The 21,957-nt window shown below is 35.7% G+C and overlaps 1 protein-coding gene across 2 annotated transcripts in view; it reads left to right on the plus strand.

The window, feature by feature from the left end:
* The window catches only part of LOC127448720 (neuronal growth regulator 1-like), a 219,094-nt gene extending 197,702 nt beyond the window's left edge, over nt 1-21,392 (plus strand). Inside the window, exon 7 of one of the 2 annotated variants that reach the window (XM_051711476.1) lies at nt 14,120-21,392. In XM_051711476.1, the coding sequence (XP_051567436.1) occupies nt 14,120-14,220 (101 nt within the window). In that variant the 3' untranslated portion in view covers nt 14,221-21,392. Of the gene's footprint in view, nt 1-9,943; nt 10,078-14,119 lie in introns of those variants that run through there. The other variant, XM_051711475.1, reaches the window with a different exon arrangement.
* Nucleotides 21,393-21,957: the final 565 nt, after the last annotated feature.

Raw genomic sequence — 21,957 nt, forward strand, 5'->3', positions numbered from 1 at the left:
TTCTTGTAAATGAACTATATCTTTCTTAACTTTACTATTTTTTTTTTACTTATTTCTACCCAAACTCTATAAGTACTATTAATACAAATATTCTCTATTAATTAAAATGTATTACTTTGTTTGGATAAGAGCAAATATATACTTGTAGGTTCCTCCATTTCACTGGTGATTCTTCATTCATCCAAATCAATATAGGTTGAATTTGGACAGCTTTATAGTAATTTATTAAATTTGGGAGTTCTAGTCTTCCAAGCCTTTTTGATAACTTAAGAATTTTAGGAATAATTCTAGGTTTCCTATTATCCCATATACAGGTGCATCTCAATAAATTAGAATGTCGTGGAAAAGTTCATTTATTTCAGTAATTCAACTCAAATTGTGAAACTCGTGTATTAAATAAATTCAGTGCACACAGACTGAAGTAGTTTAAGTCTTTGGTTCTTTTAATTGTGATGATTTTGGCTCACATTTAACAAAAACCCACCAATTCACTATCTCAAAAAATTAGAATATGGTGACATGCCAATCAGCTAATCAACTCAAAACACCTGCAAAGGTTGCCTGAGCCTTCAAAATGGTCTCTCAGTTTGGTTCACTAGGTTACACAATCATGGGGAAGACTGCTGATCTGACAGTTGTCCAGAAGACAATCATTGACACCCTTCACAAGGAGGGTAAGCCACAAACTTTCATTGCCAAAGAAGCTGGCTGTTCACAGAGTGCTGTATCCAAGCATGTTAACAGAAAGTTGGGTGGAAGGAAAATTGTGGAAGAAAAAGATGCACAACCAACCGAGAGAACCGCAGCCTCATGAGGATTGTCAAGCAAAATCGATTCAAGAATTTGGGTGAACTTCACAAGGAATGGACTGAGGCTGGGGTCAAGGCATCAAGAGCCACCACACACAGACGTGTCAAGGAATTTGGCTACAGTTGTCATATTCCTCTTGTTAAGCCACTCCTGAACCACAGACAACGTCAGAGGCGTCTTACCTGGGCTAAGGAGAAGAAGAACTGGACTGTTGCCCAGTGGTCCAAAGTCCTCTTTTCAGATGAGAGCAAGTTTTGTATTTCATTTGGAAACCAAGGTCCTAGAGTCTGGAGGAAGGGTGGAGAAGCTCATAGCCCAAGTTGCTTGAAGTCCAGTGTTAAGTTTCCACAGTCTGTGATGATTTGGGGTGCAATGTCATCTGCTGCTGTTGGTCCATTGTGTTTTTTGAAAACCAAAGTCACTGCACCCATTTACCAAGAAATTTTGGAGCACTTCATGCTTCCTTCTGCTGACCAGCTTTTTAAAGATGCTGATTTCATTTTCCAGCAGGATTTGGCACCTGCCCACACTGCCAAAAGCACCAAAAGTTGGTTAAATGACCATGGTGTTGGTGTGCTTGACTGGCCAGCAAACTCACCAGACCTGAACCCCATAGAGAATATATGGGGTATTGTCAAGAGGAAAATGAGAAACAAGAGACCAAAAAATGCAGATGAGCTGAAGGCCACTATCAAAGAAACCTGGGCTTCCATACCACCTCAGCAGTGCCACAAACTGATCACCTCCATGCCACGCCGAACTGAGGCAGTAATTAAAGCAAAAGGAGCCCCTACCAAGTATTGAGTACATACACAGTAAATGAACATACTTTCCAGAAGGCCAACAATTCACTAAAAATGCTTTTTTTTGTTGGTCTTATGATGTATTCTAATTTTTTGAGATAGTGAATTGGTGGGTTTTTGTTAAATGTGAGCCAAAATCATCACAATTAAAAGAACCAAAGACTTAAACTACTTCAGTCTGTGTGCATTGAATTTATTTAATACACGAGTTTCACAATTTGAGTTGAATTACTGAAATAAATGAACTTTTCCACGACATTCTAATTTATTGAGATGCACCTGTATATATTTACAAAGTACTTTATCCCATTGTTTAAAAATGCTTTTTGATATGCTAACTGGTATATTTTGAAAAAAGAAAATAAGCCTAGGGAGAATATTCATTTTTATAGTTTCTATTCATTTTGTAAAGGTCAGGGGAATTAAACTCCATCGTTTTAAATCTTCCTTAAGTTGATTTTCTTGTACCCCATAATTATATTTGTATAATTCTGATAGATTTTGTGGTATACTTATACCTAGATACTTTAATTTTATTTAAAAAAATTTTTTTTATCCCATTTGAATTTAGATTGTTTTTTTTTTTTACATCTCTGGCCAGTGGTGGGCCCAAAATCCTACTCTCTGATTTAGATTAATTTAATTTATATCCTGATATTGTACTATATTGCCAAATAACATCCATTATTACTGTAAGAGATTGAATTATATTTGTCACATATAATATAACATCATTGGCATACATTGATAACTTATGTTCTTTGTCTATAACTACTCCTTTTATTTGCTTATTACTTCTAAATAATTCAGCTAAAGCTCCATACATAAAATAAAGATCAGGGGCGACAATGGGCCGAGTCCCTCTATATAAATGAAACACATTTGATATAGTCCGATTGACTCTTATTCTTGCTTCTGGATTGTTATACACAGGGTTGGGAGGGTTACTTTTGAAATGTATTCCACTACAGATTACATGCTGTAAAATGTAATTTGTAATGTATTCCGTTAGATTACTCAAGGTCAGTAACATTCTAATTACCTTGAAATACTTCTTCAGCACTGGTAGATTTTTCCACTTGTTTTGACTATAATTATTTTGACAATTCTGTCTACAGTAAGACAAAATACACATGTTAAAAATACATTCTCTGAAAAACCTAAATATCTTATGCAGTGTTGTAAAGATAAATCTAATTGATATTTTTACAGGAAAACAATCAAAAAAATATTATCAAGAATATGATTTTTGCTCTAATATCAAAGGTCTTACTAGAAAAAAGAAATTATGATCCAACATGAATTTTCTTGATAAACAAATATGATAGTGCCTGGTAACGTGCATGTAAAATGGCTTGAAATAGCATTTTAGCTTAGTGTAAAGCTGACAATTTACACAAGGTTTATTTCTATTTCTTCTGCTCCAAACTTACTTCAAACTTACTTCTCTGTCTGCTCGTATGAATGTAACACATCATAAGAAAGTGTTTCACTGCTGTTCAAATGCACTTTGGATCGCATCATTTATATGTATACATTTTTCCATCTGAAAGGACTAAATATTAAATGAAAAAAATGACAATAAAATGCAAAGTAATCTCTTCAGTAATCAAAATACTTTTTGAATGTAACTGTATTCTAAATACCAATTATTTAAATTGTAACTGTAGTGGAATACAATTACTTATATTTTGTATTTTAAATACGTATTCTCGTTACATGTATTTCGTTACTCCCCAACCCTGGTTATACATCATTTTTAACCAACCCACAAACTTTTCATGAAAGCCAAATTTCCGACACGTTTCAAAAATAAATGGCCATGCAAGCCTATCAAAGGCTTTTTTCCGCATCTAAAGTTAATAACAATACTTGTTCCTGAGTTTTACATGCGTGTTCTATAATATTTAATGTACATCTCACATTATCCTTCAATAACCTGTTGGTCACGGATCCTGACTGGTTTGGATTAATCAGATATGCTATTACTTTGTTCAATCTGTTAGCGATAATATATGTTAAAAATGTTTTATCTGTGTTTAATAAAGATATTGGTCTGTATGAAGCACATTCTTCTGTGTTTTTTTACTTCCTTATGTATTATTGTAATGATGGAGGAATTACAGGTGGAAACATATTCATTATTTTCTAATGCCCAGTTAAAGGCTTTACAAAGACTAAATAAGATCTTGCATAAACTCTTTACAACATTTATTTGTAAAGCCATCACTACCCGGACATTTTCCATTTTTCAAATTCATTACGACTAATTTTAATTCTTCTTCTGTAATTGGTTTAATAAACTCTATATTTTGTTAAATTGTCATTTCAGGTAGATTTTTTGTAAAAAACAATTTTTTTTTTTTTTGCTGTTAGATTTAATGTGTGTGTCATTCATGTAATGTTTAATGCACTTTTTTTAAAATGTCAAAAAAAGCTCTTTTTGTGAGGCTATTTTTGTTAGTAATAAAGAATGGAAAACATTTTCTTCCTCTTTGAACTTTTAAATTAAAATGATTATCCTACTCAAATGCATGTGACATAAAATAAAATAGAATTAGGTTGAAAGTAATCCAAAAGTAATTAGATTAGATTACCCCAAAATGTAATCTACAAGATTACATTACTGATAGCATTATTTGTCATGTAATTTGTAATCAGTACTGGATTACAATTCACAAGTAATCCACCCAGCGCTGACTACATGGAATATTTGTATTTTTATAAATGTATTTGTCTCACCACAGGACCATTTCATATGAACTAGTGAAGGCAAAAAGTGTTTAAAAATGGTAAAACACTTAAAGGAATGTTCTGGGTTCAATACAAGTTAAGCTCAATCGACAGCATTTGTGGCATAATATTTAATATCACAAAAAATAGTTTTGACTCGCCCCAGTGGAAGTGAATGAGGCTTGTCCATAAACATTCAAATGCACACTGTTTCAATAGTATAGTCATATACTTAACACAAACATGATTTTAGCATGATAAAATTGCTTATTAATGTTACAGTATCTGTGTACATTTATACCTAATATAACAACTTTATTGTTATGATGACATAAAGTACATAATGGTAAACCCTGTAGTCTAGACCATTTAAAATGTACTTGTGAAGGCACAAATATAATAAAAAATGGTGATAAACTTAAAAGTAATGATGACCAGTTACAGCATCTCAAGTAAACAGTACACTTTTCCTTTTACATTCGTGCACATTTTAATTTTAAATCTTGATAATAGCAAAAACAAAAGCTCATGGACGTGTTAGGCATCAACTACCTAAATTGAAGACACTGGAGGGGGAGGAATATACAAATGGCCAGATTACACTGGCACTGGCTGACTCAGCAACAAACCCTTACGTTACGCTCCAGTTCATGGTACTTATTATTTACTCCACCCATGGAATGCTTGTTGATGAAAGAGGCAAATACAGTGAATCTCCCATGTTTATCATAGCAGTGGATTCTCAATGAGGATACTGATGTCTGTAGCACTTAGCGGTAAAATCAAAACCCAACAGGCATAATTATTTGCTGGAAATGGTGGCTTTTAAAACGCTACACGTAATGATCAGTCAATACATCGAGTCAATTACAGGCAATAAGTTCATGTTTCACTGCTCTGAAAGAATAAGAGTGTGGATGAAAAATGTTTTGAAGGGAAAAAATGTTTTATGAATCTTGAAGTGGATAGATGCCCCACCTCCCTCCCACCCACTTTTTATTTTTTGGAAAGTTGTCCAGTGGTTGAGAAATTTGTTTTTGAAAAGCAAATAGTTTTCCTAAAAATGGATTTCACTGGCCTCATATGGGGACAATGGGACTAAGTTGTGAAATGTAAAATAATACCAAGCTATAGAAAGTCAGATTTTTTTTATTTGTTTTTTTTTTTTTTATCAAATTGTTTTTTATGTTTCCAAGAGTGTTGGTTATTTATATTTTTGAGACATTACAGACATTACAGCTAATTTTCTGTGATGCTGCTTTGGAACAATGTATACTGGTAAAAGCACAAATAAAAAACTATACAAATACAAATTATTTGACTTGATTTGACTTTTAAATAAATTTGGCAACAAAATCTCAATGTTCTCTCTTTGCACTGTCAAACAAACAAGTGATAGCCAGTGCTGAAGCATTTTACCAATCAGAAATTTGCATAATTAATTCTGATACAAGAAATGGCCAGCATCATCCAGTCACTGCCAACCTTGTTAAAATAAAATGATACATTATAAATTCTGAATCTATGTGCTGAATACCATTGTCCCATGTCTGCAAACATGTTGAGTTGTCCAAACATCATCTGCAGCCTGAAGCTGAACTTTTGTTCCGATGTTAGCAGTGAATGCATTTGTCAGCATAGGAAAGCTATAGGATGCTCCTTACTCCCTTGCTTCCTATTTAGTGAATGACTAAAACTCAAGTGTGCTGTCTGTCTGCACTGGTCTCAGAACAGTTCGAAATGCACCTTATTTTTATGTTAACTCCATATAAAGCCTCTTAAAGCAATTTTTTTTTCCAGTGTGAAAATGAACAGTAAATATAGGATTTCTAAGGGGGAATAAAGGCCTATAGTCCTCGTAAGTAGTCATTGTGATTAACAAGGTGCTGTTTTGTGATAGATCGCTCAAATAAAAAAATAAAAAAAATGGCTTATCGAATGAAACTAGAGACTCTTTTGACTCAAACAGGTTTAAATGTAAAAACTTAATGAGGTTTTTTTTTACCAGATGTAGTTTTGTTGGCATTTCTCCCAAAGACAAACTCTGTTGTGATCGGCGCCGTGTTTTTTGTTCACATGACTGTTTGTGTCAAAATTTTAACCCTTTACTGACTGCCCAGAGTGTTCTGAACTGAGATAAGATGGTTTAAATTAAATTAAATTATGCATAGCGTATAGCGAAGACAAAACACAATGTCCACGCAGAAGAAGCTTTGGCTTCTTTTGGAACTACTTTAGCTAGTGGAGAGTGCCAGTGAAATGCACAAACTAACTGGCCAATTTTTGTCTAAAGCTTAAGATACAGTATTATCATTTACTTGTTTGTTGAACTGTTGTATAAAGGCATTATTACCTGCGGCACTCGACCTACAGCATACGGCGAATAACAGCTGCACTGATATATGGAACAACAGCAACTTGGTTGTGTGATATTGCTTAATTATGTGACTTTAGAAACACAGTGTGTAGTTTAATTATTTTTTGAATACATAAATTGTTTATATTATTAATCACACTGAATTAGCACATTAAATTGACTGCCCTAATCATCACAGATAAGGACAGGACACCAAACAAATGTTTTCAAACCACAAAGTGCACTGTGCACAATAATGGTGTCAACCTACTGTGGAGATGTCTGTGCAAAAGCAAACCAAACAAAACAAAACAAAACGTTATGTTTATTCCAGGCAAGGAATTAGGTAGTTTATGATATGGAGAGTAGCAGCACTTAATGAGGACTTAAAGAGAATATTTGTCAATATCCAAGATTGGAGATGCAGGATTTACTCCAGTTTGCCAAGGACTCAGCAGAAGCTTAGGCCCACTTGGCAAGACTTTCTCTGGAGGCAGAAGAGGGAATAATAGGCCACTGATTGATGGTCAAGGACACTGAACCCTTCTTTTGAAGCCAGAGAAGACTAGCCTCCAGGGAGAAGGGCTGTAGCCAGCCATCGTCTGTGCAGATTACCTGGAAATACAACCACCCTCACATAACCGCCATTCAAATGATTGCTTTTATTTAGTTATTTAAACTGCTACTGCACATTTGTGTTTCAGGGAATTTAACAGCAAAACGATTCTTGAGTGTGACAAATGTCAATTCTACGTTTGATGTTACACATCAGAACTAAATGAATCAGTTTATTTTGGTTTGACATCACATATGTAAAATATGATCATTTGTTCCAACCTAAGGTAAATGGATAGTTTACCCAAATATAACAATTTACTCACGTCATTTCGTTCTAAACCCAAAAGCCTTTTGTTTTTCGCAGAATTCAAAAGAAGTTTGGCAGACCATTAATGCTGCTCTTTTTGCAGTGAAAGTGAATGGTGACCAGGGACTGATGTACTCCAGAAAAGCACCATAAAAGTCATACAATCACTTTGTGTGAAAACAGACAGAAATTGAAGTCATTATTCACTGAAAAACGTCCCCTCCACCATAGCTCTTAAATCTCTTTTGTGTAAGTGGAATATGTGCATTTTTGTATTTGCTGCATTGCAACCAGTTACGTAACACATAAAAAAGATATTTTACATCATTGACATTAATCCTGGTATGACACATTTTGACAAGGCACATTTAAATATATGAAAGCGTGAATGAGATTTGAGAGCTGCACTGGAGGAGATGATTATCAGTGAATAACAACTTTAGAAGACTTGGAATATAGCGCACAATTCTTAAAGAATAGATTATTTTAAGGTGCTTTTATGGTGGTTTTTGTCATATTATGAATCTTGACAGCCTCTGGTCACCATTCACTTTCATTGTATAGAAAAGAGCAGTGTGAACTTCTCCTTTTGTGTTCCTTGGAAAAAGAAAGTCATACTGGTTTGGATTGACAGGAGGGTGAGTAAATGATGAACCACTGCTACAGAAATAATATTACAAGCAGAATGGAAATAGTGTTTAATCATAATTGTAACCTAGTAGTTTTATCATCAAAGACTCACACAAAGAGGAAAAGCATTGAATGAAAGGGCAAAATTCATTAAGGAGCTTAACGATGTGTCTTGTGCAAGTTAAAAGGAATGGTGGGACTCAAATAGGCAGCTGATCATAGGGTGGCAGCCCCTCTTTCTACAAAGTGCTGTGTCTCAACAACAACATTACGCCTAAAAAGACTTAAGCTGTTAACTAAATCAACCAAAACAAATACAGAGTGGAGGACAGAGGGAGAGCTTGAATTTGCTTTAATTTGAGCCTAGCGAGGTTTTGTATATAGGCTACGCACAAACTTCTGTCCATGGCCTTAAGCTATTCCACAGTAATCATTATGCACAATTATTATATGTGGTGTGCGCCTCATAATCATATGAAGGGAAGACATTTGCGTGCTTTAGATAGGTGAGTGCATAACTATGATTCAGATGCACATGACTGATTACTCCCTGATCCAAACATAATGAGGAAATTGATGCTCTTGCATCTCAAGATATGCAGTCTTAAGAGCATTAATCCGATGGTTTGTTTTTCAGTGTGAAATGTCATTGCGTACTTAATAGCTGTACCACTTCACTCATATGTCTAAGGCCAGAGGTCTGTGAAGAAGTTGTATAAAACAGAATTTCTTAAAGGGAAAGTTCACTAAAAATGAAAATTGTCATCATTTACTCAACCTCATGTTGTTCCAAACCCATATAACTTTCTTTCTTCCGTGGAACACAATAGGAGATGTAAGGCTGTCAGTCGCTCATGATATCTCTAACTTTTGGAATGAGCATGCACTAATGATCCAACAAGCATTATATAATATTAGTTTTATTAATATATACATTAATTCAGTGTGATTAATTATATAAAATATAACATGTGATAAAAATGCACGCTATTAATCATGCCACTGTAATAAGGAATTTTAATACCATTGGAGAAATTCAATCTTGAAGTGCCACCTCCATGTTTTTGCAAGTCTCAGTCAGCAGGTGGCAGTAAGTGCAGCGCCAGCTATACAGGCAACGTGCAGCTGTACAGACAACAAACTGACTTTTGAAAGACAGAAGGCCGGAGCACAGTGCAAGGGTCTCGAGACACATTTTTTTTAAAGTTTCAAACTACATTTAACTTACCACAGCATCCTAAAAACACAGCGATTGTAGCTAGAGATGCTGAAAACCTGTTAAACGTGACAAAACCATAGCTGATGCACCAAAAGCATATGTCCAAAACAGAAGAACATGTCCTAACTGAATTTAGCAGTGTACTACATATGGGGAAAGTTAGGTATGCAATAGTGGCGAAACCACAACTTTTTCTGGGAGCCTTTTCTTACATATTTTGAAAAAGGATAAGGAGCACTATGAGAATCTTGAGTGTTTTGGAAATATATAGTGTCTAGCAAATATGTGATAATGTATAAAATTTTCATACAAGGTTAAATTATAATTTATTAGTGCTATTTTTTTTTCTTTCCTTCTGTTACTGGCATAGCCTGGGTGGGGGTTGGGAGCTTTATTGTGATTGTTTATTTGTCTGTTTTGTAATATGGAAAATTCTGTAAATAAAATATATATGTAAAAAAAGAGAACACGTCCTGTTCTCTTAAGTCTACCTCGACATTTTTTTTTTCTCCCCTTTTTCTCCCCAGTTTGGAATGCCCAGTTCCCAATGTGCTCTAGGTCCTCGTGTTGGCATAGTGACTCGCCTCAATCCGGATGGTGGAGGAAGAATCTCATTTGCCTCTGCGTCTGAGACCGTCAATCTGTGCATCTTATCACATGGCTTGATGTCCACGTTACAGTGGAGACCTAACGCATGTGGAGGCTTCACGCTATTCTCCACGGCATCTACGCACAACTCACCACGTGCCCCACTGAGAGCGAGAACTACATTATAATGACCAAGAGGAGGTTAACCCATGTGACTCTACCCTCCCTAGAAACCGGGCCAATTTGGTTGCTTAGGAGACCTGGTTGGAGTCACTCAGCACGCCCTGGGTTTGAACTCGCGACTCCAGGGGTGGTAGTCAGCGTCAATACTCGCTGAGCTACCCAGGCCCCCCTACCTCGACATTTCTTAAGTCTAACTCAGTCATAAAATGTATTGTTTTTAGCAAATATTGATGTGATTAATTGTGATTAATTCAATTAATTAATCAGCGTACCATGTAAATAACTTGATTAAAATTTTTTAGCAATTGAAAGCCCTAGTTTTTATTAAAAGTTCTTAAGAAAATCTAACTCTTTTATATTGGGGGTGTTTGGGAGATTCCCTGAAATCGTTAAAGATTGAAAACCCCTAGTCTAAGGGGCTGCCATGGTGTTGTGAAATCCACTGCAGTACCCTCTTCTTTCACTGTATTTATACTCTTTAAACAGAAAGCAGAGTAATCACAAGGAAGCCACTGTCTTGGGTGGGGAGGGGTTGAGTTAATTAAAATGGCAAGTGCAGGAACAACTGCACCGTCACAACAAAAGGCTGATTTAGGCGCAGTGGGATTTTAAACAGGTCCCTAACTCGCACAGTGCAGCCAGGCAGGTAATATTGGTGCTTTCCTTGACTGCTTCTAGTGCAACATGATAGGATGTTTCTGGCCCGATCCTGAATCATCAGTGACGTTGCTGTAGCTGTAAGTCCAATGGGATGATAGAAAGAAATGTACAATAGCAAACCTGCTACTGGGATAAAGCATTTTGTCCCTTTTACCTTTCACCGACCATATGGTGTTGTTTGTTTGTTTTTTGTTTTTTGACAAAGGGTGCTTATATTTAGATACTGCAGCAGGTGCCTATAGCCCAAATGATTCTGTTCCATTGGTAGCACTGTGCACACTCTGTGGCTCTGGCACAGGGGCCAATGCAGGATGTGAGCTGTTTCCATGGTTACCAGCTCCACTCTCTCTGCCTCGCAAAAACTGTGTCATTATCCGGTGCTTTGGATGGAGGCAGAATGAAGCCGCAGTGTACAGGGCAGTTTGCTCTCCTCATTTTTTCTCACCAGCCTAACCGTACATCATCACAATTTGCATCATTTTCTATCTCATGCTCATTTTTGATTTTCCAGGCTTCTCATTGCAGGTGGGGTGGTCATGCCTGTAATTTTTTGGTGTAAAATGTTTTAAGCAACACAGGTAATTTAGAGCCGTAAAAAGCTGGAATGGAGGCAAAAATGGATGCGTGGCTTTTCATCTGAGCTTTGAGATCCATTTTTTGTAATTTAGGAGAGGATTCGTCATCGAGAAATAATTTTATCAACCTTCCACAAAAAACATGCTTATTACTGTCAGATGTGCTATTTGATGGTGTGATTCATTCTTATTGTATCTCTGAGTGTTGGAAAACTGTTCCCACAAATGAACTCAGACCATAATGAGGCCATTAGATACCATAATCATCACACATATTCACAAAACTATGATATGACACACTGAAAAAAACTATTTGCCCATGGGGTAAGAAAAATAAACATGTTTTCCCTTTGAATTGTGTATTTTTCTTATTCTGCATCAGCAAATAGTTTTCTCTTGTTTTAAGCAGACATAACAAGACTTAATATTTAAATATCTTATGTCATTTTGCTTCTCAAGAAATGTATCTTGTATTAAGGATGTTTAGAAATTTTTACTGGAAAATAAGACAAAAATACTGAACAACATTTTGCAGTGTGAAAGTGTCTGAAAATTCACTAGATATAAAACAAAGCCAGTAGTACCAGCCAGGACACATAATCGCCTGTGTGTGTGTGTGTGTGCGTGCGTGCGTGCGTGCGTGCGTGCGTGCGTGCGTGCGTGTGTGTGTGTGTGATGTACTAATCTCCTTAGGTAGGCCAGTGTCTGTTATTAACAGAGCTGTGAAACAAACTCTCATGAAGATGAATGCCTGTACACTCTCACACCTGTTCTCAAGCACCTCTCCTGAGTACTACACTCAAGTTGTTGTGCTCCAGGGAGAGACCTTAGGTGTTCTGCCACTGAGATCTGTGTTGGCTAAGAAAATATGAACATACCTAATGTCAGCACAGGCTTATCAGTAGTGTTTGCTAAGGCACTATTGCTCATACTTTGGGATAGGGATTTCTACCATTTTTATAAAATTTTGGAGTATAATTCCTCCTGCACCATTTGCGCTGTGGACATGAATGATACCTCAAATTGTGCAGCTTGTTGAGAAGAGATGCATATTTAATTTTCTAAGCAATCAGACTTAGCGATATTGTAGAGGGAACACATTTAATAATTGGTCCTAAATGTAAAAAAGGCCCTTAATGTAATAACTATTAGTCCTAAATTTAATAAAGAACCTAAATTGGTGTTTGGTATATTTTATATTTTAAGGTAGTTTAAGTGTGCGTTTTCATGTATTACTATATAATGACGTAAGTATAGTTTCTGAAGGTTTACATACAGTTCAGTATGGTTTAATGGCCAAAAGTCTTCTTTAAAGAAGTGCATTCTCACCAATATCTTTGATTCCATTTTACTGAGATAAATATATATGAATTATATATTTTAATCTAAAGATAAATTGTTTACATTTACATCTCACTAGGACCAAAAATTGTTACATTTCAGATCTTTAATGCATTTATTAAAAACGTCATTATATTTAGGGCTGTTGTTACACTTAAGACCACACCTTAATTGCATTTAGGGCCTTTATTAAATCTAGCACCAAAAGTTATTACATTTAGGGAATTTATTACGTTTTGGACCAACGGTTATAACATTTGGGCCCTTTATTACATTAAGAACCATTTATTACATTTTTGCCCTTAATAATATTCACTCAACAATATGCACCTGGATATTAAAACAGGTGGAACAAATTCTGTAAATTTACAGTGAAGATGGGACACAAGCAGTTATGAATGTATATTTTGTTCTCACCATTTAAAAACACAGTGTGAGATCCATTTATGTTGAATTTACTGTTAATTGTAAAATCAAACTAACATCAAATACATTAATTATTAATCAATTCAACAACTATTACTGTTAATTGTAAAATCAAATTAACAAAGTGCAAAAGTCACTGTATGATGATATAACACACTGAATACATTAACATGAATTCATTTTTAATAAATTACTACATTAAAACATTAATTATAATCTGACAGCTACAGGTCACTATGATGTCTACAGTGGCACTAAACTCATATAAAACCCTTAACTAGATAGGCCTAGAAATGTACTATGGGGGCTTTTTTAATTATTATTATTGCAAATTTTTGCCCACATTTGAAATATCTGGTGCATTTTTGTCACTTTTGGTGCCATTTTTGCCTGAAGTTCTGGAACCAACATATCATTGAGACTTGGGGGTGGGTTCTTTTGACTTGGGCCAGTAAGTAATCACCTATCAACCACCCAGAATACCCTAGAAACCACAAAACAATCTGCTAAAAACACTCTAAACACCTTAGAAACTGCATAGCAACACCCTAGCAACCAACCAAAACACCCTAGCATGATGGCTGCAAGGATTGTACGGGCAAGCACCACTTACTTTTTGTTCAGAACATGTCAAAATTTAGTTTAGATAAATAATAAGCAAAGTAATCATATCCTGGAGATGCACAGTTATGTCCTCATTTACAAGGACCCAGTGTAGATAATAATAATAATAATAATAATAATTTACAAGGCATCATATTGAATTACTCCATCCCGTATCTTTATTTGATAGTGTGAAGGCAGGCAGCGTGAGCTCCGCTCATATGGAAAGGGAGGAGGTACAGTACTGCTTGAGTAAGAGCATGACTTGCTGCCAGGAGAGAAAGAGAATCTGGTAATCAGCGTGTGTCTCTGCTCTGTTGTTTACAGCACCCAACACCGCTCCGTATGGAAGTACAGGAGGCGGCGAAGTCCTGCTGGCATGCCGGTACCTGATCCTGGCGCTCTCTTCTCTCGTCAGCGTTTACTAGCCCCGGAGATGGCCATACACAATGACTGTAAAGAACCCTTTTGAGCATTTACAGAATCTTTCACCTTGCTGATGGCTGGATCCAATCTGGTACAGTTTGTTTGGAAAGCAACAAGGGATTTTAATCAGCATTACTTATGTTGGGATGGTAATTTTGTTTTGTGGTGTTTGTAAATACATTTGGTTTTAGGGGGTTGTTTTTGTTTTGTTTTTTCTTTTCTTATTTTCTTTTTTTTAATTTCCCACTTTGTGAATTAGAGCACATTGTCCCCCTTTCAATGCTCTCAAATTAGCTGAAATCATGCTTTGGAAAAGTGAGGTTTGTGACAAGTGTTACTGATATTGAAAAATGGAAAGGCGCCCTAGTGTGCCACCTTTTTTTCTCTGTGCTGGTGCATCATTTACATACCCATAAACCAGGGAAAGTATTTAAATCATCAAAGGTTTTGGTGAGCTAATTTAAATCCCATGAGCCAAAAAACACGTCTAAGATTTAAAAAATGTAAACATACTAAATCAAATTTATATAGTTCATGGCAAAGGGAAAAATTAAAGAGTAGTTTTAGTATAATATACCAATGAAAATAATTAATCATTGTGTGGACCAAAATTTAAGCCATACCTCAATGGTTTAGACCTGTGCTGTTTACCCTATTGAATTTACTGCAATATACAAAGTAAGTTCATAACCCATTCTAGTTATTCTAGAAAATACAAGTTTTAGTTATGTTTGCCTCCCCTCAAAAGTTCTTTTACTGGGAAGAAATCCTCGATTGCATTCAAGATTCAAATATAAATGAGTAAATGTATGTGATACATTTTTAAAAATAATTTTGAGTTTTGGCCTTTTTAAAGCTAATCATAAATTAAAAATGAGACCCATGCAATAGTCTAAATCAGCATGGTTGTAAAAGGTTATTAAAAAACAAAGCTGTGTCACAGAGCTCTGTCACTTCTGTCCTTCTATATTCTTTATAAAAAAAAGAATATAGAAATATTCAATGAATATTGCATTGATGTTATATTAATCAAGACATCAATGAACAATAGCACATAAAATACATTCTGCAGTTGGCAGCATGCAAGTAGTATAATGGGCCAATCCAAAGTGGAGGAAAAGCAACAGAGAATGGGTCACAATCAATGTGCACTTTGATTAAATGAAGAAATTACGGACAGTGTCTAATGAATCTTATCTGACGATCGTTATTTTTTTTATAGATTATGTTCTGTTATATGGTTGTAATGATTTAAACAGGATTTTTTTATAATGTATTAACATATTTCCTGCTTTGCTTTTATCAGTGTGAAATAGTTTCGAATAGGGAAGCAGAAAAAAATAATATGCACTTCCCTCGTGGGGACAATATGAAACTTTCAAGTGTGGATCCAAACATGTGAATGAATATTCTTTCAAAATAAGTATGCAGTATGGCATAGTTTACAATGTTGTCTTTCATTTTAGATGCTACAAGTGTTGTTGATTCTTGTCAGACAAGTAGAAGTTGGAAAAAAGAATCGTTTGTAATCAAATAATCTACTTTTAACTCAGAGGGTGTGAACAAGTCATATGGTATAATAGAAAACGAGTCATGTGTATGTATAGACCATTTCAAGGACTGTTAGTTGGTGACGTCACTGTTCCGTGAACATTTCCTGCTTGTCAAAGCAGAGACCATTTAGCAGAGACAGGCCACTTCTATTACAATGAAGGGAAGAAATTGGAACGCCCAATGGCAGCCAACAGTCAAGGACAAAAATACAGCCTCATCACTGCTGTCTTTAAACACCGAATGCGCCTCCCCTCGGGAGACCGGTCTCTACCTGCTTGTGTCTTCGCAGGTCCAGGAACTGAGCGGTGAGGGTCCAGTGTGAGTTAGATGCGTCACCGAACCTGCACCCGCAAATCGAGTGAAGCCGGCACCACACGCGCCTCGGACCAATAAAATTGTACTGCTTATTTGAAATATGTTCTTTTATCGTAATCTTGACCAACCGTTTTGGAGATTTTGATCTTTCCCCATTCAAGTAGATTGGAGCACTGTCATGACACTTGTTTACATTGAAAAATAACTGCCCAAGAGCGCTCCAAAAATGGCCGCCGAGTGGACTGACTTACCTTGAAAAAGAGACTTGTTGAAAGGATCCGGAAATACGTTTGGACCGATCTAATTTGTATTTTTTTTTTTTTTTTACATTCTTGAAATGGTCTATATTCAAAGAAAGTAGAATTCATTTTATCTTCTTGGTAGAGCCAGTGTTTAGGTTTAGTTTAACCTCTACTCTAGTTCCCACGCACTTGTATACTACGATGTGCAGAAATTATAAATGTGCTGCATGTCAAATAATATGTATGTTAAGGTGGCCACTTACCATAAATCAATAATTTGATAACAAAACCAGGCTGCTTTGACTTGAAATGTGTTCCACACTACTGAACATCACAAGAGTTGTGAGCTATGATGAAATGTTCTTTTAATGTGAAAGTCATCACAGAATCTTTTCTGCTCAGTATGCAATATTGGGTATACTCCTCCATGCTCAAGCTTTTATTTATGCTATATCCATGATACGTTAACATTCTTTTTGTATATTATTTCTTGCACTTTTTACATAACTGTCAATACCAGGGAAAAATACATAATGAATGACAGGAAAAACATCTTAAGTCATCACAAACCAATTTCCTTGTATTGCACTGTAAATCATGTACACTTACAAAAGTTATACTCTGAGATTACATACTTAAAAAAAAAAAACACTGTATCATATAGAATTTACGTAAACGTTTGTGTCCCTGTGCTTATTGCAAACATGAAAGCCTCAAACATCAAACAAAGGGAGGTTAAAATATTCATTTATTTATGATCGTACCATGGCCTGGCTCTCATTGTACTGTAAAAAGTACCATTGCGCTTGCTTATCTTTACCACTAACCTCCATAACCGTGATTAACACCAATAGCTTTGAATGGAAAAAATACGCTACATTTCATATCAACGTGAAATATAATTTAAGTCCACTTTAGAAGTAAGTACTGTATAAAATGTGCCTTTAAAAGTATTTAATTGATCTGATCTGTTGCCATTCCATGTTGAATGCCATGTCCAAGCATCATGCATTTGCCATTCATAGTATGCCAGATAAATATCGGTGTTTGCTGTTTTAAGTTCTGTAAAGATATAAAAGTAGCACATGCTCTTTTAATAAATATTGTTAATGAAATATCAAGAAAGAGCTCATTAAACCATCATTAAAACTGCATAAGTGGATATCAAGATAAACGGTGAAAAATAAGGCAGAAGGCATTCATGCATGCACAATTCTCTGAAAAGTGACAGCCTTTCAAAAGAGTCTGTAAATAACAGGAAAATGTGTGGTAAATTTTCACTCTGAACATCTAATGACTTGATAATTACATTCCTGGACATGCATTAATATTCAATGACAATTTTCAGAATAGCTTACGTTAGCTGAGCACTCGTGTTGCACGTGGAACTGAAGTTCACACGGCTCTCACATGGTGTCACCTCACCTGCTGGTGGTCAGGATAACATGATGAGTTGATGCTATTTTGGAGAGAGTTCAAATTACATACATAGTATGTTCTGGCCTGAGGAGTCCCCTTGGGTTTCTTCTCAACACCTTGCCCAAAGTCCTGTGAACGTTGCTATGATTCAGCTCTGACAAATAAGGTGTGAGTTAGCATTTTAGGTGTTTTTTACAAATTCTAAGAACACATATTGAAAAAAAAAAAGAGTACTTGTTGACCGATATGTGTTATTAGTTCATGCAAAAATGAAAATGTATAACTTTCTTCTGCGGAACACAAAATAAAATAGTTTAATAAATGTCCTGTTGGCTGAATTCAATATAATGGCAGTACATAGTGACACTGTAACACTTAAAGGAATAATACAGGTTCAGTACAAGTTAAGCTCAATCGACAGCATTTGTGGCATAATGTTGACTACCACAAAAACTTATTTAGACTCGTCCCATCTTTTCTTTTAAGTCCCCATGAAACGGAAGTTATGACCAACTTTATTACTGTATTGTGACATATTTCCAAGTGAAACGGCTTTTCGAACGAGAGAAAAAAATGGAGGGCGGGGACTTTGTTTACGTTTGGACAAGGCTGGAGCCATTGTGCAAATACAGATGAATGTTAAATCAAATCAAATAAAATCAAATCACTTTTATTGTCACACAGCCATATACACAAGGGTGTGTGAAATTCTTGGGTGCAGTTCCGATCAACAACAAAAACAAGTGAGTAGAAGCTAATTTGTCCTCGTTTTGAATCACAATACACTAAGCATAAAGAATAAAGAACACTTACACGAGCAGTATATCCATGAAGCCTCCGTCTGCAGAAAAATAGAAATAAACTCCAGCGAGTTTCCTTTTGTCCAGCATCGGCGACATCGTGTCTTTTTAAAAGTCATCATTCCTGTGCTCTATTCCATATGAAACAATTGCCCTCAACTGCCCTCAAGCTTATATCTTCTGAAAACAAATTTTGTCAGCTTTTGGAAGTACACTAGCATATTGATGACCTTAAAGCAGCAAAACTTGAATTTTGATTTCACGGCAACTTTAAAAAAGGCAAAAATTGAGGTTACAGTGATGAACTTACAATTCATGAATGGGGCCGCTTTTTTAAGAAAGGTAGAAATATGTTAAGCTTGTAATATTATAAAAGTATTTACATTCATTTTTGTTAAAACTTGCGTATTATTTAAGCAGTAAAGTTGTTTAAATTGTCGTTTTTGCGGGATTATAGGGTTTACAGCATTACGTCGTCATGGCAACGAAATTGTAAAATTGGATATATATCTTATAGGATATCACACATATAAGGTTAGGAAGCTATTTTATCACACTTACATCATGTTAACACACATACTGTTCACGTCTTGTGGTTATACTTTTAAAACATGTAAGTTTAAGTATTTTAACATTTATGGATTGGCTCCATTTACCTCTATTGTAAGTGCCTCACTGTAACCCAGATTAAATAATCGAACATAATTTTTTGTGGTAATCAGCATTATGCCACAAATGCTGTCGACTGAACTTCATTTGTGTTGAACCCAGAATATTTCTTTAATAAAGCATCCAAATGCATCATAAACAGTAATCTGTACATCATATACCAAGTCTTATTAAGCCATTCAATCACTTTTTATGATGAACAGGCCGTAACTGAAGTAGTTTCTCACTATAAAATCAAATCATTATAAATAAAATAAAAAGTTGTGTGGGTTTGAAACGACATGAGGGTGATTAAATAATGACAGAATTTTAATTTTGCCGTGAACTGTCCTTTTAATGGCCGATGGCGTTACATTTATCTTGAAAACAGAGGGGCCAATAGCCAATATACTGCTATTGTACATAAAATAAGTATCAAAATCAGTTTTAATAAAATAAGTGCATTAACCATCAACAAGGTTGTCAGTAGACTTTGGGGCCAACATGGAATGACTACTATTAATCGGCCGATAAGCTCAAAATGGTCAAATATTGACCAATTAATCGGCTTGTCCGATAAACCGGTCTATCACTAAAGAATAAAGAGTCAATGGTTGCTGGTTACAGATGTATACAGTCAGCTTCTCTAGGAAAAGTCCCCAAAAAACATCATTTTAGATAATTCATCTTCTATCACAAGTAGAGCTGCTGGCAAGACAGAATGAGGGTGGTAGACAGCACTGCAATGATTAAAAACCTGTCAGCTCCATCTCTGCCTTGTCCAGACTCTTGTGAAAGTCAGTTTGAGAGTGCTGTGTGTGCGGTCAGGGGAGCTGATTCTTCTGACCTGGCAGTTAATAAAATTCTTCCTGTGCCTTTGTCAGTTTCTGAGGATGATTTTGTGGAGTGCAGGAGGGTGCTGCATTAACCAGCGGCAAGCGCTCACTCTCCCAGCAGCATTCTGGCAGGCCTGACAGTAATCTACATAAACCTCTGTCCTTCTCCAAACGCTTGCCAGTAATTGCAGTTTTGCAGTATTCTAATTGACTCCATAGAACACTGTAAAGAACAAAAACCTTTAATCCTTCCCGAAGCACATTTGCTTTAAGGCTATTGTGTTAAACCTTCGAAAGATACGTAACCGATGACAAATTAACCAGTTGCCGTGAATGTACTTAGCCTGTAGAAACATTCATTGGCAAAATATTTGTCTGGATAATAAAATAGCTGCCAAAAAGACAATGAGTGAATTCTAAAGCTTTTCTCCTTCAAGTGTTTGTCAACCCCCTCGCTCATTATTTTCACTGAGCTGGAAAATAAGTTAGCCAAGCACTGATGCAGTGGTTTTGATAATGCTATGGTTTTAACAGAGATTTCTTTTGCTGAACTCAGTGTGAAGCTGCTGATTGTCTCTCATCAGGAGACACATTTGTGTGAAATGCAAGGATTTAGGAAGATAGTCTAAGGTTTTGAGAAAACAGTGGGATCACTTTCAACAACACCATTCACTGTTATTCACCGTTATGTATCATTAGATATATGTTGGCCTGGTAATGTGTTGTTAGCTGTTTTGATTGGCATGGGCTTTTTATGTTGGCATCTTTCATATCTTAAGCAGTTATTTTGTAAAGTGAAATAAGTCAATCAGTGACAGCACTCGTCTGCTATCAAGTAATTAAGCACAGAGGACACCTGCCAGAAAGATTCAGATCTCTAATGGTTTCTAAAAACATTTGGTGAGAAGCAGGCCCGCTTTGGTTACTTTTGTATATATATGTTTATTTGATTTTGGTACCTTTTTTGGTTCAGTTTGGTGACAAAGTAGAATGGACATTGTAACCATATTGGGATGGCTGTATTTTTATTTCTCATTTTCTTTTATTTCTCATGAAGCTGAAATTTCTGTGATGAGAAATTTGGTCATCTTTACTTACATGTGAATGGAGATACTTTAGCCACCAGGAATATAGTTGTATATTTTAGGCTCTAGATCACTGGAATGACATATATGGCTTTAAGTGGCATTGATATATATTGATATTTGTCAAGAAAAAAAAAAGAATCACATACTTTAATTACTTTAAAGCTTACATTGTGTATAGCACGAATGCAAGTTCATTTTCATCATGTTTGATGTAATTTTGTAGCAGTGGTTTGATACTAATAAAGTTGGAAGTTGATGATGGAACTGTGAAATGGGGTTTACATGATTGTTAAAGCCTTTTTATTGTTATTTTAATAACAATAAATAGTCATCTGCAAATGAAATAATTAAGCAGCACAACACAGGAGGGAGTGTTATTGGAAGGAGTAATTGACGATGGAATGTTGATTTATTAAAAAATGCAACATGATCACGCAGGAAAACGACATGTTGTTTCCGAAAGTTCCAGTACCCTAGGATCAGCCACATTATGCCAACTCACCGACAAGCTGCATCTCCCATCAGACATTTTTGCATCGACTCAAGTGACTGGAAATGCATCGAGTCAACAGTGTGAGAGACTCGGGTTCGCATCCCACATTGAAACCAGAAAGTAAGAGGTTGCATTCCCCCGTAACATTAAATATTTACTGCGCTAATGGTTAGGTTTGGGTTGGGGAGCACAGTTTATAAAATATGCATTCCTCTTCACTGTATTACATCATTTATTGCTAAAAAACAACAACTCCCTTTATAACTTGCTATTGGCACCCCTCCGTGGACATTTCACTCAGAAAATGGAGCTCACACATGCCCATACGCTCAACAACACTTTGT

Source organism: Myxocyprinus asiaticus, chromosome 12 (genome assembly GCF_019703515.2).
Source record: "Myxocyprinus asiaticus isolate MX2 ecotype Aquarium Trade chromosome 12, UBuf_Myxa_2, whole genome shotgun sequence".
Lineage (NCBI taxonomy): Eukaryota > Metazoa > Chordata > Actinopteri > Cypriniformes > Catostomidae > Myxocyprinus > Myxocyprinus asiaticus.